Source organism: Chlorocebus sabaeus, chromosome 10, assembly GCF_047675955.1.
Source record: "Chlorocebus sabaeus isolate Y175 chromosome 10, mChlSab1.0.hap1, whole genome shotgun sequence".
Lineage (NCBI taxonomy): Eukaryota > Metazoa > Chordata > Mammalia > Primates > Cercopithecidae > Chlorocebus > Chlorocebus sabaeus.
The window spans coordinates 11,547,315-11,565,240 of NC_132913.1; the positions used below are offsets into that span (position 1 = coordinate 11,547,315).

General features: G+C 36.1%; 1 protein-coding gene across 3 annotated transcripts in view; it reads right to left on the bottom strand.

Moving 5' to 3' along the window:
- Window positions 1-4,148: 4,148 nt before the first annotated feature.
- The window catches only part of PTPN4 (protein tyrosine phosphatase non-receptor type 4), a 241,659-nt gene continuing 227,881 nt past the window's right edge, over window positions 4,149-17,926 (bottom strand). For all 3 annotated transcript variants that reach the window (XM_007964710.3, XM_037988092.2, XM_073019612.1), the window contains one exon: window positions 4,149-12,339. In XM_007964710.3, the coding sequence (XP_007962901.1) occupies window positions 12,253-12,339 (87 nt within the window). In that variant the 3' untranslated portion in view covers window positions 4,149-12,252. The remainder of the gene's footprint in view (window positions 12,340-17,926) is intronic.

Here is a 17,926-nt window from a genome sequence, read left to right on the forward strand (position 1 = left end):
CAGGCTGGAGTGTAGTAGTACTGTCATAGGTCACTGCAGCCTCAACCTCCTGGGCTTAAGTGATCCTCTCACTTCGGCCTCCAAAGTAGCTGGGACTACAGGCACATGCCACCACACCCGGCTAATTAAAAACAAATTTTTTTTTTTTTTTGTAGAGACAGGGTTTCCCTATATTACCCTGGCTTGTGTCTAACACCTGGCCACAAGTGATCCTCTCACCTTGGACTCCTAAAGTGCTGGGATTACAGGCATGGGCCACCGCGTCCAGCTAATACAGATTTCCCCAACTTTAAATATGGCATTTCACTGCCTCATGGCTTCTGTTGTTTCCAGTAGAAATCTGTTGCTAATCTTATTAAAGATTCCTTCTACCTGATGAGTCTCTTCTCTTTCTGCTTTCAAAATTCTTTGTCTTTGGGTTTTGACAATTTAATGTATCTCACTGTGTGTTGAAAAGAGTTTATTGCATGCTTTGTGTTCATTGACTTTTCTGGTTTTTGTTTTATTATTATTATTATTGTTATTATTTTTTGAGACGGAGTCTTGCCCTGTTGCCCAGGCTGAAGCGCAGTGGTGCGATCTCGGCTCACTGCAAGCTCCACCTCCTGGGTTCACGCCATTCTCCTGCCTCAGCCTCCTGAGTAGCTGAGACTACACACGCCAGCCACTACGCCCGGCTAATTTTTTGTATTTTTAGTAGAGATGGGGTGTAACTGTTAGCCAGGATGATCTCGATCTCCTGACCTTGTGATCCGCCCACCTTGGCCTCCCAAAGTGCTGGGATTACAGGCGTGAGCCACCGCGCCCGGCCTTGTTTTATTTTTGAGACAGGGTCCCACTCTGTCGCCCAAGCTAAAGTGCAGTGGTGCCATCAAAAAGCTAGGAGTAGGAGTTCTGAGACCACCTTGGGAAACAAAGCAAGACCCTGCTCTACAAAGAAATAAATAAATTAGCCAGGTACAATGGCATGGCTACTCTGGAGTTCGGGGGACTTATGTGGGAAGATTGCTTGAAACCAAGAATTCAAGGCTGCAATGAGTTGTTATTGTCCCATTGCACTCCAGTCTGGTGACAGAGACACCATGTCTAATATATATATATATATGGAAAAAAAATGAAATGTATAAAAGTAACTTGATAAAAATTGATAAATGTAAAAAACTATATCTATTTTAACTGCAAAAATTTTAAAACTGCCTGTATTTTTTTCAACAGAGAAATTGCTACATACATTGTAGAAGACCACATATCTGATGGGATCAGAACTAGTACTTGATTAAATGAAAAACCATTTAAAGGAGGGAAAAAAAACCCGATACGCATTTGGTTTTAGCTTAAAAACCATACATGTATATTCATTTGTGATTCTTTTCATGTAGCGCCAAGGCTTTTGTCAATAGGTTTAAGCCTCCTTGTAATCCCTTAGTCTTTCTTGCAAGCAAAACAAAAACAAAAAACCTTAAGCGCGTCACCTGTATTTTTGTTAGTCTCTCATAGTTATCTTGGTCATATCTGTTTTCAATAAATTAAAAAAATTAATCCTTAGGCTGGGTGTGGTGGTTCAGCACTTTGGGAAGCCAAGGTGCGTGGGTAGGTGGGTGGATCACTTGAGCCCAGGAGTTCAAGACCAGCCTGGGCAACATGGTGAAATCCCATCTCCAAAAAAAAAAAAAATCAGCTGGGTGTGGTGGCACACACCTGTGGTCCCAGGTTCTAGGAAGCCTGAGGTATAAGGATCACTTGAGCCTGGGGGGCAGACATTGCAGTGAGCTAGATCACATCACTGCATTCCAGCCTGGGTAATAGAGCAAGACCTTATCTCAAATAATAATAATAATAGTAGTAATAAAGAAAAATAAAAAAATAAAAATCCTTAAAATTTTAGTGACTCACGTTAAAAGGCTTTCACAAAAGCCCAACCTTCTTTTCACACCCTCACTTCATTGGCTTATGGAATATAGCATTAAGTGACATAATAAAGATAAATTTGTATGCATATGAAAGCACATAAGCACAACTGATTTTAGCAAGCTTAGAGCTTAACTGGTGGAACTGGAAGAGCTCTAGCATAATTGAGAGCAGTCAACAAGGCCAGGGAGATCAAAAGGAGAAAGCAGAGTATCAGTCTTCTGAGTTGGTTATTTGGATGGTGGTTAAGAAAGCTTCAGTCACAAATGGAATATGACTAGGAACTAGAGTAAAACCTTTGTAGGTATACACCAAACTCAAAAGTCATCAAGAAGATTGGTATGTTTGTTTATACAAGCATTAAAAATGTTCTCAGATTCCTCCCGTCAGCCCCCAAAACAAAGTCAAAGTACAACGGGTTTTTGCAACATATGACTGACAAATTACTAGTTTCCTTAATTTCCAACATCTCATACAATTAAAATGTCAAACCACCAATATAAAAATGAGGAAAGGGAATCAATAGGAATGTAGTGTAAAAAAAATAGAAGGGATCAATAAAGCTACTTAGCCTTACAGAAGAAATGAATGTCAAAATATTTCTTCTCTGAGATAAGCAGGTAAATTAAGTTTCATGAAATTCTAATAAGAATGTGGAGAAACAGACATTCTCATATGCTTTGGTAGAAGAGTATAAACTGGTATAATTGTGTCTGAGAACAACTAGACAATATTAATACCTGAAAATGCAGGTGCCTTATGACCTAGCAACCCTACTGCTCAAGTGTATGCTATGCATACACTTGCAACGATTAACAAAAATATTTGTGTGATTTTCATTGTAGCTTTGTTTGCATAGCAGAAATGGAAACCATCCAAGTGTCCATTAAGAAATTAAGAGTATAACCATATGATAAGAGTACTAGGCAGTGGTGAAAAACAATAAGATAGATCTGAATATGCTGATATACATATCCCAACATCTGTATATATCCCAAGACGAAAACACAAGCTGCAGAAGAACATACTGCACAACCTTGTCGGCTTTAACAAAATCTGTATGTACACACAAATGGAAGTACACATTTTTACCCCAGAAGAAAATACCAGAAATTGAATAGAGGTTGCCATTGGTTTGAGGAGGCTTTTTTCTTTTTGAGATGGAGTCTTGCTCTGTCGCCCAGGCTGGAGTGCAGTGGCGCGATCTCAGCTCACTGCAAGCTCTGCCTCCCGGGTTCACGCCATTCTCTTGCCTCAGCCTCCCGGGTAGCTGGGACTACAGGCGCCCGCCACCTCGCCTGGCTAATTTGTTTTTGTATTTTTAGTAGAGACGGGGTTTCACCATGTTAGCCAGGATGGTCTCGATCTCCTGACCTCGTGATCCACCTGCCTCGGCCTCCCAAAGTGCTGGGATTGCAGGCGTGAGCCACAGCACCCGGCCTGAGGGGGCTTTTCTTAGGTTGGGGCATGGGGAAGAGGATGTCACAACTCATTTTGATCCTCATTATAGTGTTTGAATTATCATGTACATAAGAACAAAGGCATGGCATAATCAAAAATCACCTTTCTGCTTTATTACCTTTTCTTTAGGTACTTTTCTTTCAGAGGAAAAACGGCATATCTAACTGCACTTAGGCAAGCTGACGTCAGGGATAGAAGGAGAGCCTTAGGATTACCAGAATAGAGGGTTGGTACTGGGAGAGGAGAGGAGCCAAGCAATGGCCACAATGAAAGAGGAGCTTCTCTTCAGACTTTTTTTTTTTTGAGATGGAGTCTTGCTTTGTCGCCAGGCTGGGGTGCAGTGGTGCAATCTCAGCTCACTGCAACCTCCACCTCCTGCGTTCAAGCGATCCTCCTGCCTCAGCCTCCTAAGTAGCTGGGACTACAGGCGTGCGCCACCACTCCCAGCTAAATTTTGTATTTTTAGTAGAGACGGGGTTTCTCCAGGTTGGTCAGGATGATCTCGATCTCCTGACCTCATGATCCGCCCGCCTCAGCCTCCCAAAATGCTGGGATTACAGGCGTGACCCACTGCACCCAGCCTCTTCAGACACTGTTTTATCTTCTAACTCCCTTTTTGTTCCTCACCTACTCCCTTTCCTCAAATACAGCCACTATGCAGTCAGTAACTCCAGAAACAAATTTTACTCATCATTCTTGATAACCAATTACTAAATAGAACCACTGTTAGAAAAGCCCATGAAAAAACTCCCATAAAATAATCTTCAAAACTTCTATACTTTAGATTACTAAAGCACATCTTTATTTTGCAATTGAACATTAAGAGTCATAGCTAGTTTTTCTTTTTTTTTTCATGTTGGTACCTGAACAACTGTTTCTCAAAATGAAATATGGCCAACAAAATATGTGTAACAGCATTTCACATAATATAAATTGCTCTTAAGACTAAAACAGTATTAATGCAAACCAGCATTTTTTTCTTGTTTGCTGTATTTGTAATTTTTTTGTACATGAATGGCAGAAATTCTTTTTCACTAAAATTAAGACAAATACACAAGGCCTTTCAAGCATACAGTAAGCTGCAGTGACAAATGCAGAGTGATTTCAAATTACGCAGTGTTGACCAAATTCAAGCTTATACACATTTTAAATAAACCCTTAGCTTCTTTGCCTCAATTATGAGATCATATGGAAAGGGACATTTTCGTGAAATGGGGGGAAAGGTAATCTAAGAAACTAAGGGACCAGTTGTTTTGTCACTAGTTTAATAGAATCAAACATGACATATATAACTGTATTTTAATTATGACATAAGCTAGACTTTTAACTAAGTGACTTTCCCCCTTCATATTTACAAATAGCACCTGTTACAAGAAAAAAAATCCCAAATGAAAACACCCTCCACATAGAAATAATTATTTTTAAAACTACTACTTAAAAATATCAATAATGCAGATATAGCAAATTATTGGTTCTAAAATTAAGCCTACACTGTAGAGAATAAGGAGTAGCTTTTCTTATTTGAAAAGATTACAACATAGAATACAACTGTAATGTCCTGATGCTGGAGAACACTGGGTTGAACAATTTTTATTAAGCAGATAGAGTCTACTGGCAGAAAATAAAAACAGTTTAATGTAAACTGTTTCAGTCTCTTAAATCGTGCCCCTCAACATGTATATAAAGTGTCGGGACTTTTATTCCCTTAAACTTACTTGTGCAGCATCTGCTTCACCCTAGGTACTACACTGAAAACAAATGGATTTCCAAGTATTCATGTGATGCACAAAAAAATCCAAAGCAGAAATGATAATAAACCAAGCTTAGATGAAACTAGCTGAGAACTCAGAGTCCAGTAACACAGTCAACTGGGTATCCTTTATTGTGCTACATAAATTACAGAAAACTTGCAAAGCTAAGATCACACAAGTTGCCTCTTAAACATCAAATAAGCTATGAAGAGATCATTATATTTAAACTTGCGTCCAATCTAATGACCTCCAATACTAATTAAAATTTTCCCGTATTTACAAAACTTCTAGGATAATTTTATTTTAAAATGTATAAATTAAGTTGGTGGTCAGCATGAAATAAAGTGCTATTTAAAATTCAAAAAATCAAATTGAGCATTGAAATTTGACCTACTCTAATCTTGCCAACTCACTGAAGGATTGGAAAAGACAGGTGCCAGAGAATCCCAGACTTGGATTAAAACTTTCTTACCCAGGAAGGCAAATAACTGGAACACTACAATTCAGGAGTAGAAACTAAAAAGCTTCTTTGAATATATGTTAAAATGGGCTCAACTGTGACTATAGTGGGGAAGTACCTAACTGCCGATTTGTAGAGAAAGCATGAACCAGCAGCACCTATTTGGGTCTAAGGGTGTGAGCAGGTCTATCTCCTCCTTCTTGATGAATTCCTGGTAACAATTTTACTTAGCAATGTGGCATTTAAGCTTATCACAAGTAATAACTGCTAAATTTTGGTAACTCCTAGGGTTGAGAGAGCCTGACACCAATCCTTTCAACAGCTATAGCAAAGTTCATGAAAGAGATCACTTTGTACTTGAGTATTTACTTCACAAAGTGTTAAATTAGTGATTGTTAACAAGTTGGAGAGGGGAAAGAGAAATAAAAATAATGAGTCCTCACTGAGTCAAGTTTAATGAATGATAAATACTACCTTTTAAAGAAACTGTTGCACATATTAATCATACCTACAAAGGTAGCTTAAAATGTAGTTTTTGTTCAGCTGAATTAATATAAACTCTTAAGCATATAAGACACCACTGCTACAATTCAGAGTTGGGCCAAGTGGTCTTAACTGTCCAAGACATTGGGAATAAAAAGGCAAAAACCATTTATTGGGTCAGGGGCCGCTGCACATACTCAATGTAATGAATCTTAGGCACAGTTTTCTGGCTTCACAAAAGTCACATCCTCACAACAATGTCCTCATTTGACAAAGCCTGGAAACGTTCTCCATGGTAAACACGTGCAGCAACACATTTATTACCTTCACACACAAACACCCTTCCACACTCCAAGAGTCTAGAATTATTTTACACTTAAAAACAGTATGTGCAAATTTTCTGAAAAGTTTCTATTCTAGAGGCAAAGCAAAATGAAAAAGAATGTACATTATATTTGAAATACGCTTCAATAATGATTGCTCTTGTTTATAATGAAAATTAGTTTTTCTTCTAAAATTACATTTTGTACAATGAAGTGTAATACTCTTCCCTTTCTTTTCAATCCCTTGCAGACCTTTTTTAAACAAATAGAGTATCCTTAGAATCAAGCCATAATTCTAATGACATTTGAAAGATACATTCATTTTCTTTACAGCATGAAAGACATACAAATATCATTTTATCTCCTTTAAACAATGAAATTAAAGAAGTTAACAGTTTCAACCTTCTGTCCATAGAAAAATATTTTCTATATCCTTTACACAACAAAGGTAGGAAACTCTACAGTGTTTAACTGAAACTTTTATGAGCTTAACAAGGCTTTCAAACATTTTCATTCTTGCACTGAAGATTTTAAAAGGTTTCAGGAAGTTAAACCTTTGAACTTTTCCCTAAAATGGTAGTCTTCAACTAGCAATATTGCTACTACCTTTTGCTTTGTGAAAATTTTTTACACTGGTTTACTTATGTATGCACTGAACTAATGCTGATGGATTGCACCCTAGCAGATATTACTTCTGGTTGCCCATTTAGCTTGGATTACTAAAATAAAAATTATAATGATTACAACTTCAGAAATCAATAGTATACTACAGTAGAAAAACATAAATAGCAGCATATTTATATGCAAACAGAAGTAATTATGTGACGTCTACTCACAACAAATTAATCAGGACTGTAAAAAAAAGTCTAATTTCTGGCAGACACACAGATTGCTGTTTGCTTTTTATAACGCTGTAAGACACACTGTAGTAATTGCTGAGAATCAGTTAAGTCTATATGTAATAAAATAGTGTTGATAATGGTTGTAGACATGGTAAGTTGAACAAAAAAACATACAAATTAGGGATTAATTTATTGGGTTCTTGATAAAATTGCTGAAATTATCAATTAGCCCTCAAAAATGTTTTAGGATTATATAATTTCCATTTTATCTACATAATTCTCTAAGAGTTTTATAAAATGGTTGCTACAACTTGTATTGTGATCACACTGAGACACCAATAAATCTCTGCCAACAGATCAGTAAGTCTGGTATTTGATAAAATTAATCCAGTAGGTTTTAATAACAGTTATTTCACTTGGAGGAAGCACCACAAAAAGAATGGTTCCAGCAACTGTAGTCAAGATAGGTGAAGCAAATGGGGAAGTAAGCAATGTTAATACAAAGTATTAACTGTGGCAGCTTACATAATGCACCAGCTTTCATAAAAGCAGGCTGTTGCATAATTTATCTGTGTCCTATTATTGAGATGTTTAGTCCGACAAATATTTACTATACTGTATTTACTATAAGTGACTGAAATGCAAATTCATCTGAACTATAAAGTAACTACCACGAAATAAGAGCCTGTAAACATATCCCACATTATTGTGGTATAAACAACTTTTATGAATTGAAAATTACTTTGGCAACCTTACCATCAGAGTATTTTAAATGTTCAAAATACAGATATTAAATAGCACATTGTTATAAACTGTTTCCTTCTCTCTTCCTGATAAGATTATAAAACAAGTAATGCTTTATTTACTTCTTACATGTTCACATTATGAACATAAATTATTTCATTATAAATGGACATATATTCTAAATCTTAGTTCTACATTTTGAGTGCTTTTAAAAAATTAGTCTTCTAATTGCAGTCTATAATGTTTTCATACTGCATGTATCAGTCTAAATACTTTACAAAAGCTTATGTTCTGTCAGGCAGGCATGACTAGCAAACTGAGTGGGGGTCCTAATTAGAATCACTTCTGAAACCTGCTTATTTTCTAACTTAAGTGACATCTTTTAAGGTCATCATAGTTATTAAGTGAAAACACTGGCTGAGTATGCTTCTCTAGTGGAAATAGACAAAAATTCAACCATTCTTTTTTTTTTTTTTTTTTTTTGGGACGGAGTCTCGCTCTGTCGCCCAGGCTGGAGTGCAGTGGCCGGATCTCAGCTCACTGCAAGCTCCGCCTCCCGGGTCTACGCCATTCTCCTGCCTCAGCCTCCCGAGTAGCTGGGACTACAGGCGCCGCCACCTCGCCCGGCTAGTTTTTTTTGTATTTTTTAATAGAGACGGGGCTGGTCTTGATCTCCTGACCTTGTGATCTGCCCGTCTCGGCCTCCCAAAGTGCTGGGACTACAGGCTTGAGCCACCGCGCCCGGCCGGAAATAGACAAAAATGCACAAGAATTTATGATATTCACATAGGTTATAATTTATTGAAGTTCCAGTATAATATAGGAATACTAGATAATTAGAAAGCAGATCATGTAAGACCAGACTGCTAAATCAATAATCATTGCTGGACCCTGTTTCCTAATGCCGATAAAAATGGGGTAAGTGAAGACTGGATAACATTTTTCGAGTTCCTTTCAGCTCTCAAGCTGCAGTACTTCTAGAGGAGATAGAAGACAGGAGACTTTTGCTTAAATCCTCTAGACCTGATCAGACCCTGCCAGCAGATGATAACCTATAAGTTAAAATACTAATTTTCCTCTGTGGGCATTAGCCTTTGTGAAATATACATATAAATAAACACATAAAAGTATCTCTATGTGTTGTGTACACATATTGGAAACCTTCCAGCAATTGTCTTAATGTCTTAACATACCTTTGCACAACTGAAGTCAGATTTCATATAATAAATGTTCCCTTTACTCTTGATTAAAATCATCAGCCATTCCCCTATCACCTCTTTCTCCTAGCAGACTGTAGAAAGGAAATCATTTCTTAGGCTGTTTACCCTGCCTTTATTTTGAATGGATGCACTGGTTTAACAAATACTCTCAATCTTCTGGTGAATGTAAAGTCTATTCCAAATACTCCTAATCGTATTTACATGGCGCTGACACAAATCAGATGCTCAATAAAACACCTGAAATGAACATGAAAAACCGATCCTAACTCAGAAAGGGAAGGTTTTCACAAATACTTCTTAGCATTTACAAAATCCACTTGATTAACCACTATTGATTTCCACTTGTCAGAATAAAAGTCAGCACTGCTTTCTGAAGGGTGTCAAGGTGGGAGGTAGGGGTGGCTGGAAGAGTGGGAGGGTAGCTTAGGTACAAGAAATTTGGCATTTTATCACACAATGTTACACTGATATGGATGGAGTCTAGAACTACATGGTGTGTGAAAGCTAGAATTATTTCTAGAAACCTATTTAGATTGATATACAGATTAAAACATTCTTAGATGTAATGGATAAAGTCTTATCTATTAGCATATTCATTTTAAGAAGTTGTAAAGGATAGTTTAAATTTAAATAAGATCCCAATAAATATGGTTTTAAAAAAGGATCTTTTCTGCACATAAAAATAATGACAGTGGGTAGTTCCCAGATGAAAAATTCATACGTGAGAAATTTAAATGTAATTCTAAACTTCTAATGATTGGCATTTAAAGACAGGCATTGAAGATTCAAAAAGGCAGCAGTGCTCATTGCCAAGAAATTATTAAACTCACAAGTATAAACAAGGCCCTAAATTAAAGAACATGTCAACCATGACTTTTGTCTCTTTACATCTATACAATGGTATCTTTTGGTCTATGGTTGTCATATTCTGTCCATACAGATAGAACAAATTTTATTTTAAAATTAAGGTGAAAAACTGCCAAAACAGTTATTTAATATGTAGACCCCAACATAATTTTACTTTTGCAGTTTTTAATTTATCATGCCATATAGCAGCCTACATTATATTTGTCTGTCTATAGAACAGAATGATCAAATAGATTATAAATTACTATCTTATATTGTTTTGACTGTGAAGTCAGGAAATAGATAAGAGAATTTCTCTTCGACTTAAGGTTATGTTTACTTCTCTCTTTAAATAAACTTAAATATTTTAATATTATAAATTTATTTGGTATCTTGGCTATTAATGTTTAGGAGCTTAATTTCCTGAAATTTACTATTATGAGTTTTGAATGTTTGAAATGACATCATTTAGACTATACCAAAGATTTAAAATGTGTACTTTTCTCCTCAGACTAAATGGCTTTCCAAAATATCTACCATTTGATTCTAAACTTTATCAAGATCTTACAGAAATATTCAGAAACTGCTAGGAAATGAATCTTTTAAAACCGCAATCCACATAATTGTGTAAAATAACATTTGAACAGGTGAGCAAATTTTCACTTGTATCAAACTGGGCAATGTTAAAGTTCTATCTCTCTGTAGACTTAAAAAAACCTGAAGAGGAAAATATGGGAATTCCCACATCCTTAATGGGAATCAGATCCTCCATTAGGCTGGACAGTCAAAAGTCTCCTTACTAACATGCTTATAACTTAATAAGTATACATAAAATGGAATAATTTAATTGTACACAAAAAAAACAAGAAAACTCTCATTTTAGTCATTGAGTGATTTACACTTAAGAAGTCAATGTTTCATTCTTTGAAGAATCCCAATCAATTTATCAATGTGAACAAAGCTTGATATTAACTGAAATAAGTGCTAAAGAATAATATTTTAGTTATGGATATGAATAAATCACAATTATTTGCTCTAACTTTAGCTTAGAGTATCAATATGTTTAACATTAATGTGCATGTTAGATGTCTTCCTAAAGTTAGGGATGAAATAAATATGAAATTTGAAGCATAAAGCATCTTTTAAAGTTGAGCTGCTAAACTGTAACCTCTCAGTCCCTCAAGTAAAGGAATGTGCAGATTTTGAACAATTCCATAGCAGCAGTGCGCACTCAGTAGAACACAAATTATCTTTGCTTCTTACAGCAAATCACAAGTACTGAGTAAGAAACAGGACTTCCTTACCCTTCTTTGACTGTGTAACACTCAATATAGCTGTTCTTTAAAATGTGAACTTATTCAAAATGCATAAAAATATAAGAATGTACAATATACATATATACCTCCTAGTGGGGTCAAATGAGTGCCTTTTCGTTAGACATACAAGGACGTCTCAAGGCACTTAAGGGGTTAAGACACAATGCATGCATTCTTTTACATCAAGTATGTGAAATCACATGATTTGGAATAAGCCAACCTTATGATAAATATAAGTTACATTATTAAATCCAAGAGAATTTGTAGATTCATATTTATATTTTCTATAAGATGCTGGTAAATGGACAATGTGCAGCATTTCCTGGGAACAGCAAATTCCACCTTTCTTCTTCTGAGCAGCAGGCAGGTCTCTACAGGGGTGTGCAGGGAGAAACGTGCTGCATCCATAGGCAGTGTATTGGCTAATATTAAGAATGATATTGCTAAAATTTTAAAAATAAAATCTGGTAATCAGTATAGTAAGTACGCAAACCACTGCAAAAGACCAGAGCTGACTCCTGATGTTTACTTCTTTTTGCTTTCATGATACAGGTGTATAACAGAGATGATGAGAATTTTGAGCCTTGTTTGTGGCAATTCTACCAAAAGGGGATTGCATGGCACCACTACAAAATTTCATAAATTACCCTGAACATACTCAGTTATTTACTATTTGTTCGGAGCAAAGCATGAAACAGTCTTCAAATACATGAGTTATAGATTTTGAAAGAGTGACATTTTTTAAAACATAAAGTGCAACAGTGCTGAAGTTTTCAAAGTTTTTTTGAGTTCTTCATTTTTTTTTTTGTAAAATGCCATTTCCTGCGAGCAGCATTATGGCACAGTGAACATAAGGGAAAGCAGTTTTCCAACACATATCCCAGATTTTTCTGCTTTCTTATTTATTTGATGATGTTGTTAAGGGTTTAACAAAGCCTTCTTCATAAACTTTCAAAATAGCTTCACATACAAATCTGTATTGACTCTGAAAAATAAAATATAAAAAACAGAATTGATCAGAAAAGTCAGAAAACTGCCCTCTTCCCCCAAAAAAGATAAACATCTCACTTGGCTTGCTTACCTAAAAAATAAAAAATAAAACTGCATAAAGATACCATTTTTCACTAACAGTCTAGACTGGTTAAAAAATAAAGTTTGGCAATATATTTTATTGGCAAAATGCACTTATATGTTGTTGGTAGGGATGTTAAAATACTGCAGCCTCTATAAAGGGGAATTTGGCAGCATATAACAAAATTAACCTAATTTACCTCTTAACCCAGCAATCCCACTTCTAAGAATCTATCCAAAAAATAAACCAGAAAAAGAAACTGAAAACACATATTCACAAGCCAGGCTATTCATTGCCTATTTATAACACAAAAGGTGGAAACAATTTAATTGCCATCAACAGGGACCAGGTGACTACTGTACATTCTCACAGTGGAATACTAGCTAGTTGGGAAGAAAAGGGATAAAAGTCTACAAACTATAGAGTAGGTTATTTTATTAAGTAAAAAAAAGCAAGGTAGGTAAAGTACATGTAATATATTACCTTCATAAAAGAAAGGGAGGAAAATACAAATATCTATGTTGGTATATGTCAAGAAAAAAAAGCAATGGAAGAATAAATTATTTTAAAAATAGTTTCTTATAAAGGGATGGAGGGAAAAGGGAGCAGGAGAGGGACAGAGACTAGCCTTCATTAAATATACCTTCCTTCTTTTTAGATTTATACTTTGGAATAATGTAAATATAGCATATAATTACAAAAATTTTTAAATCTCTAAGAATTGACAATATCATGAAACTCATCAATGTGCGTATCTAGTTGATGACAACCATATAGAGGAGAGCTATTTGAAGGGGCATTTTCTTTTGAGATGGAGTCTCACTCTGTCACCCAGGCTAGAGTGCAATGGCACAATCTTGACTTACTGCAACCTCTGCCTCCCAGGTTCAAGAGATTCTCCCGCCTCAGCCTCCGGAGTAGCTGAGATTACAGGCACCTGCCATCATGCCCGGCTAATTTTTATACTTTCGTAGAGATAGGGTTTCACCATGTTGGCCAGGCTGGTCTTGAACTCCTGATCTCAGGTGATCCCCACCTGCATTGGCCTCCCAAAGTGCTGGGATTACAGGTGTGAGCCACCGCACCCAGCCCTGAAGGGACTTTAAAATAGTAATTTGACTGACCATGGTGGCTTGTGCCTGTAATAAAAGCACTTCCGTAGGCCAAAGTGGGAGCATCACTTGTGGTCAGGAATTCAAGACCAGCATGGGCAACATGGCAAGACCCTGTGTCTACAAAAAAAGAAAAAAAAATTAAATGGGTGCTGTGGCATGTGCCTGTAGTCCTAAGATACTTGGGAGGTGGAGACGGGAGGAACATTTGAGCCAAGAAGGTTGAGGCTGCGATGAGTGGTGATCACACTACTGCATACCAGCCTGGCAAGAGAGCAAGACTCTTGTCTCAAAAATACTGCAAACAAACAAACAAATAAACACCTCAGTAAAATTTGACTGAATATCTGTGGGAGAATATACTCAAAGGGCAAAAAGTGCTGTGAATAAAAGGAAAACTCTTTTTATTAGCTATGCTGTTTATAGTGGTAGTGTTGTTATTTTGAAACAGTTGTGTAATGTCGAGTACTTGTGATATTCTAACTCTTTCACTGCTAATATTGTAGAGAACCAGTATTCTTGTTAAAGATGTAAAAGAAGCTAAGTAAAAACACTGTGGTCCTGAATTTGTATTGGAAGCATAAGCATTAACCTATGATAAATGTATTTTCCTGGTTGTGCAATTTAACATTTTGAGAGACAAAAATTAACCCAAGCAAATAAAAGTCCTTAGTGCCCTTAGGTTGGTGCCTAAAATAGTTTCTCAATACACAGAACCACGCTTCTTGGAGAAACTACTGATTCTAAATCAGGGGCACAAGGTGTACAAGCTGGGCCTGGACATATTTTCTGATAGTAACAAAGCTATCAAAGTTACCAGGGTCTTGACAAAAGGACTCAGAAGCCAAGCTGAACAGGTTCCCACCGGCCAAAAATAGGACAATTTGGGTATCATTAAGAAAAATAACTATAGGCCAGGCACGGTGGCTCACCCCTGTAATCCCAGTACTTTGGGAGGTCGAGGTGGGCGGATCACCTGAGGTCAAGAGTTCAAGACCAGCCTGACCAACATGGAGAAACCCCATCTTTACTAAAAACAAAATTAGCTGGGCCTGGTTGTGGGCGCCTGCAATCCCAGCTACTCGGGAGGCTAAGGCAGGAGAATTGCTTGAACCTGGGAGGCAGAGGTTGCAGTGAGCCAAGATGGATTACACTCCAGCCTGGGCACCAAGAGCGAACTCGTCTCAAAAAAAACCCAAAAACCAAAAACAAAAAAACTACAATGGGTTGAAACACATGAACTATGTTTAAATCCTTGATTTCAAAATAATACCCAAACAAAAGTTAAGTCATCACCCTTGGAGGAAGCTAGTAAATGATTCATTATATTGAAAGCTTGTAGATAAAGGGAAAGAATCAAATGTTTTTCTTGCCTTCCCTACACATGCTATACTACTTGCTAACCGAATAGTAGATATGAAGTTTCTCTTTAAAGAAGTAGTCCAGCTAATACAGACAGAATGATAGAATTAGAATATCATTATTTTGCAAATCTAATGAATTAATGAACGCAGGGATTGGTTGCTCAAGGGTGCTAACTTCACAAAAAGAAAGACAATCAGACATTATGTGCTTTTGAAGAAAGAATATATGACCAAAGATGCTTAAGCTATACATGTACCACTTTTAGGAAACACAGAGAACACCACCTTGAGGATGTAAACTGGCAAAATTCACGCCGTTGGAAATACATTGCAAATAACCTGATTCGTTTATCAAATAAATTACCAAAAAAAAAAAAAAAAAAAAGACAAGATATGAAGGAGGAAGTTTTCAATTAAAAGAGATTTAAGAGACATATAAACCAATCAAAATGTGTAGACTATATCTGAATTCTAATTTTAAACAAATTACAAAAACAAAACCAAAAGCCCATGTGTTCTATGACCCAGGAATTCCTCTTCTAGGTGTATACCTGAAAGAAATGAAAGCAGGGCCTCAAAGAGATCTTTATACGTCCATATTCTTAGCAGCATTATTCACAATAGGCAAAAGGCAAAAGCAACCCTGTCCACTGATAGATAAATGAATAAAGAAAATGTGGTATGTTCACTCTTAGAAAGGAAAGAAATTCTGACTTATGCTACAACTTGGATGAATCTTGAGGTCATTAATCTAAGTGAAATAAGTCAATAAGAAAAAGACAAATACATGAATTTACTTACATAAAGTATCTAGAGTAGTCAAACTCAAAGAAACAGAAAGTAGAATGGTGGTTACCAAGGGCTGAGGGGAGGAGAAAAATGGGAGTTTTTTAATGGGTACAGTTTTGGTTTTGCAAGAAATTGCAAATTGGTTGCAAAAAAACGTAAGTACAATTAACACTACTAAACTGTATGCTTAAAAATGGTTGAGCTGGTAAATTTTATGTGTATTTTGCCATAATTAAAATCTTTTTAAAAATCGTATTATGTAAGAATATAGCTATAAGATCTCAAGAAAATGCAAGCAAACCAAGTCAAGCAATACATAAAAAGCATTACATACTATGTCCAAGTGAGATTTATCTCAGAAATGCAAGGTCAACTTAACATCTAAAAATCAATGTAATATACCACCTTAATAGAATAAAAGACCAAAAATCACATGATATCTCAGATGCAGGAAAGGCACTTAACAAAACTGAACACACTTTCAGGATGAAAACATTCAATGAACAAGTAACAAAGGGATCTTCTTCAACTTGATAAAGGGCATTTATAAACAATCCATGGCTAATATGATAATTAGTGAAAATCTAAAAACTTTCCCTCTAAGATTAGGAAGAAGACAAATGTTTTGGTCTCATCACTTCTATTCAACATTGTACTGGAGGTTCTATCCAGGATATTTATAAAAGAAAGACAAAGAAAAAGGAAAGAGGCATCTAGACTGGAAAGAAGTAATTTATCTCTATTTGCAAATGACATGATGACATGATCCTGTCAATACAAAATCTTAAGAAATTCACTCTCTCACACACAAAACTACTGGCTAATAAAGTAAACAATTCTATTTACAATAGCACCAAAACATACTAAAATACTGAGAAATAAGTTTAAATAAATGCAAGACTTGCATGCTGAAAACTACAATTAAAATTAAAGAATACCTAACTAAACAGAAAGACTATCCTGTGTTCATGCTTTGCAAGATGTAATATCACTATTAGAACAATACTTCCCAATCTGATCTAGAGATTCAACCCAATCCCTGTGAACATTCTGGCTGCCGTCTTTTTCTGTTTGTTTGTTTTTCCGGAAAGAATAAACTTATTCAAAATTCATATGAAAATGCAAGGGACACAGAATGGCTAAATCAAGCTGGAAAATGAAAAAGAGTTACGGATTTACATTTCTTGATTTTAAATTTTACAACAAAGCTACACTAATGATGACAGTGTAGTACTAGCATAGGAACAGAGATACAGATCAATGGAATAGAATGAAAAGTCTAGAAATAAGCCCTTACATTTGTGGTCAACTGATTTTTGACAAGAGCCCTGAGACAATTCAACAGGAAAGAACAGTCATTTTAACAAATGGTGCTGGGACAAGTGGGTAACCACATGCAAGAGTTAAGTTGGAACCCTACCTCAAACCACACACAATATTAACTCAAAATGGATCAGTCTTAAATGCGAGAGCTAAAACTATAAAACTTGTAGACTCATTGATGGGTTAGGTAATAATTTCTCATCTATGATACCAAAAGCATAAGCGATAAAGGAAAAACAGATAAACCAGACTTCATCAAATTCAAAACTTCTGTGCATCAACTATTATAATCAAGAAAACAAAAAAAGAAAATGGAGGCAAATATTTGCAAACCACAGATCTGATCAGAAGCTTTTATCCAGAAAATATAAAAAAAACCTTACAACTCGACAATAAAATGACAGCCAAATTCAAAAACAGGCAAAAGATTTGACCAGTTCTCCAAAAAATATATACAAAAAAATAGCTAATTATCACATGAAAAGATGCTTAACATCATTAGTGATATGGTTTAGCTAGCTGTGTGTCCTCACCCAAATCTCATGTCAAATAGTAATTCCCAGTGTTGGAGGAAAGGCCTTGCGGCAGATGACTGAATAATGGGGGCAGACCTCCTCCTTTCTGTTCTCGTGACAGAGTTCTCTACAAGACCTGGTTGTTTGAAAGTAGGCAGGACCTCCTGCTTCTTTCTCTCTGTCTCTCTCCTGCGGGCCATGTGAAGATATGCTTGCTTCCCCTTTGCCTTCCACCATGATTGTAAGTTTCCTGAGGCCTTCCAGTCATGCTTCCTGTATAGTCTGGGGGCACTGTGAGTCAATTAAGCCTCTTTTCTTTATAAATTACCCAGTCTCAGGTGTTTATTTATAGCAGTGTGAAAACAGACTAATACAATTAATTATCAGGGAAATGCAA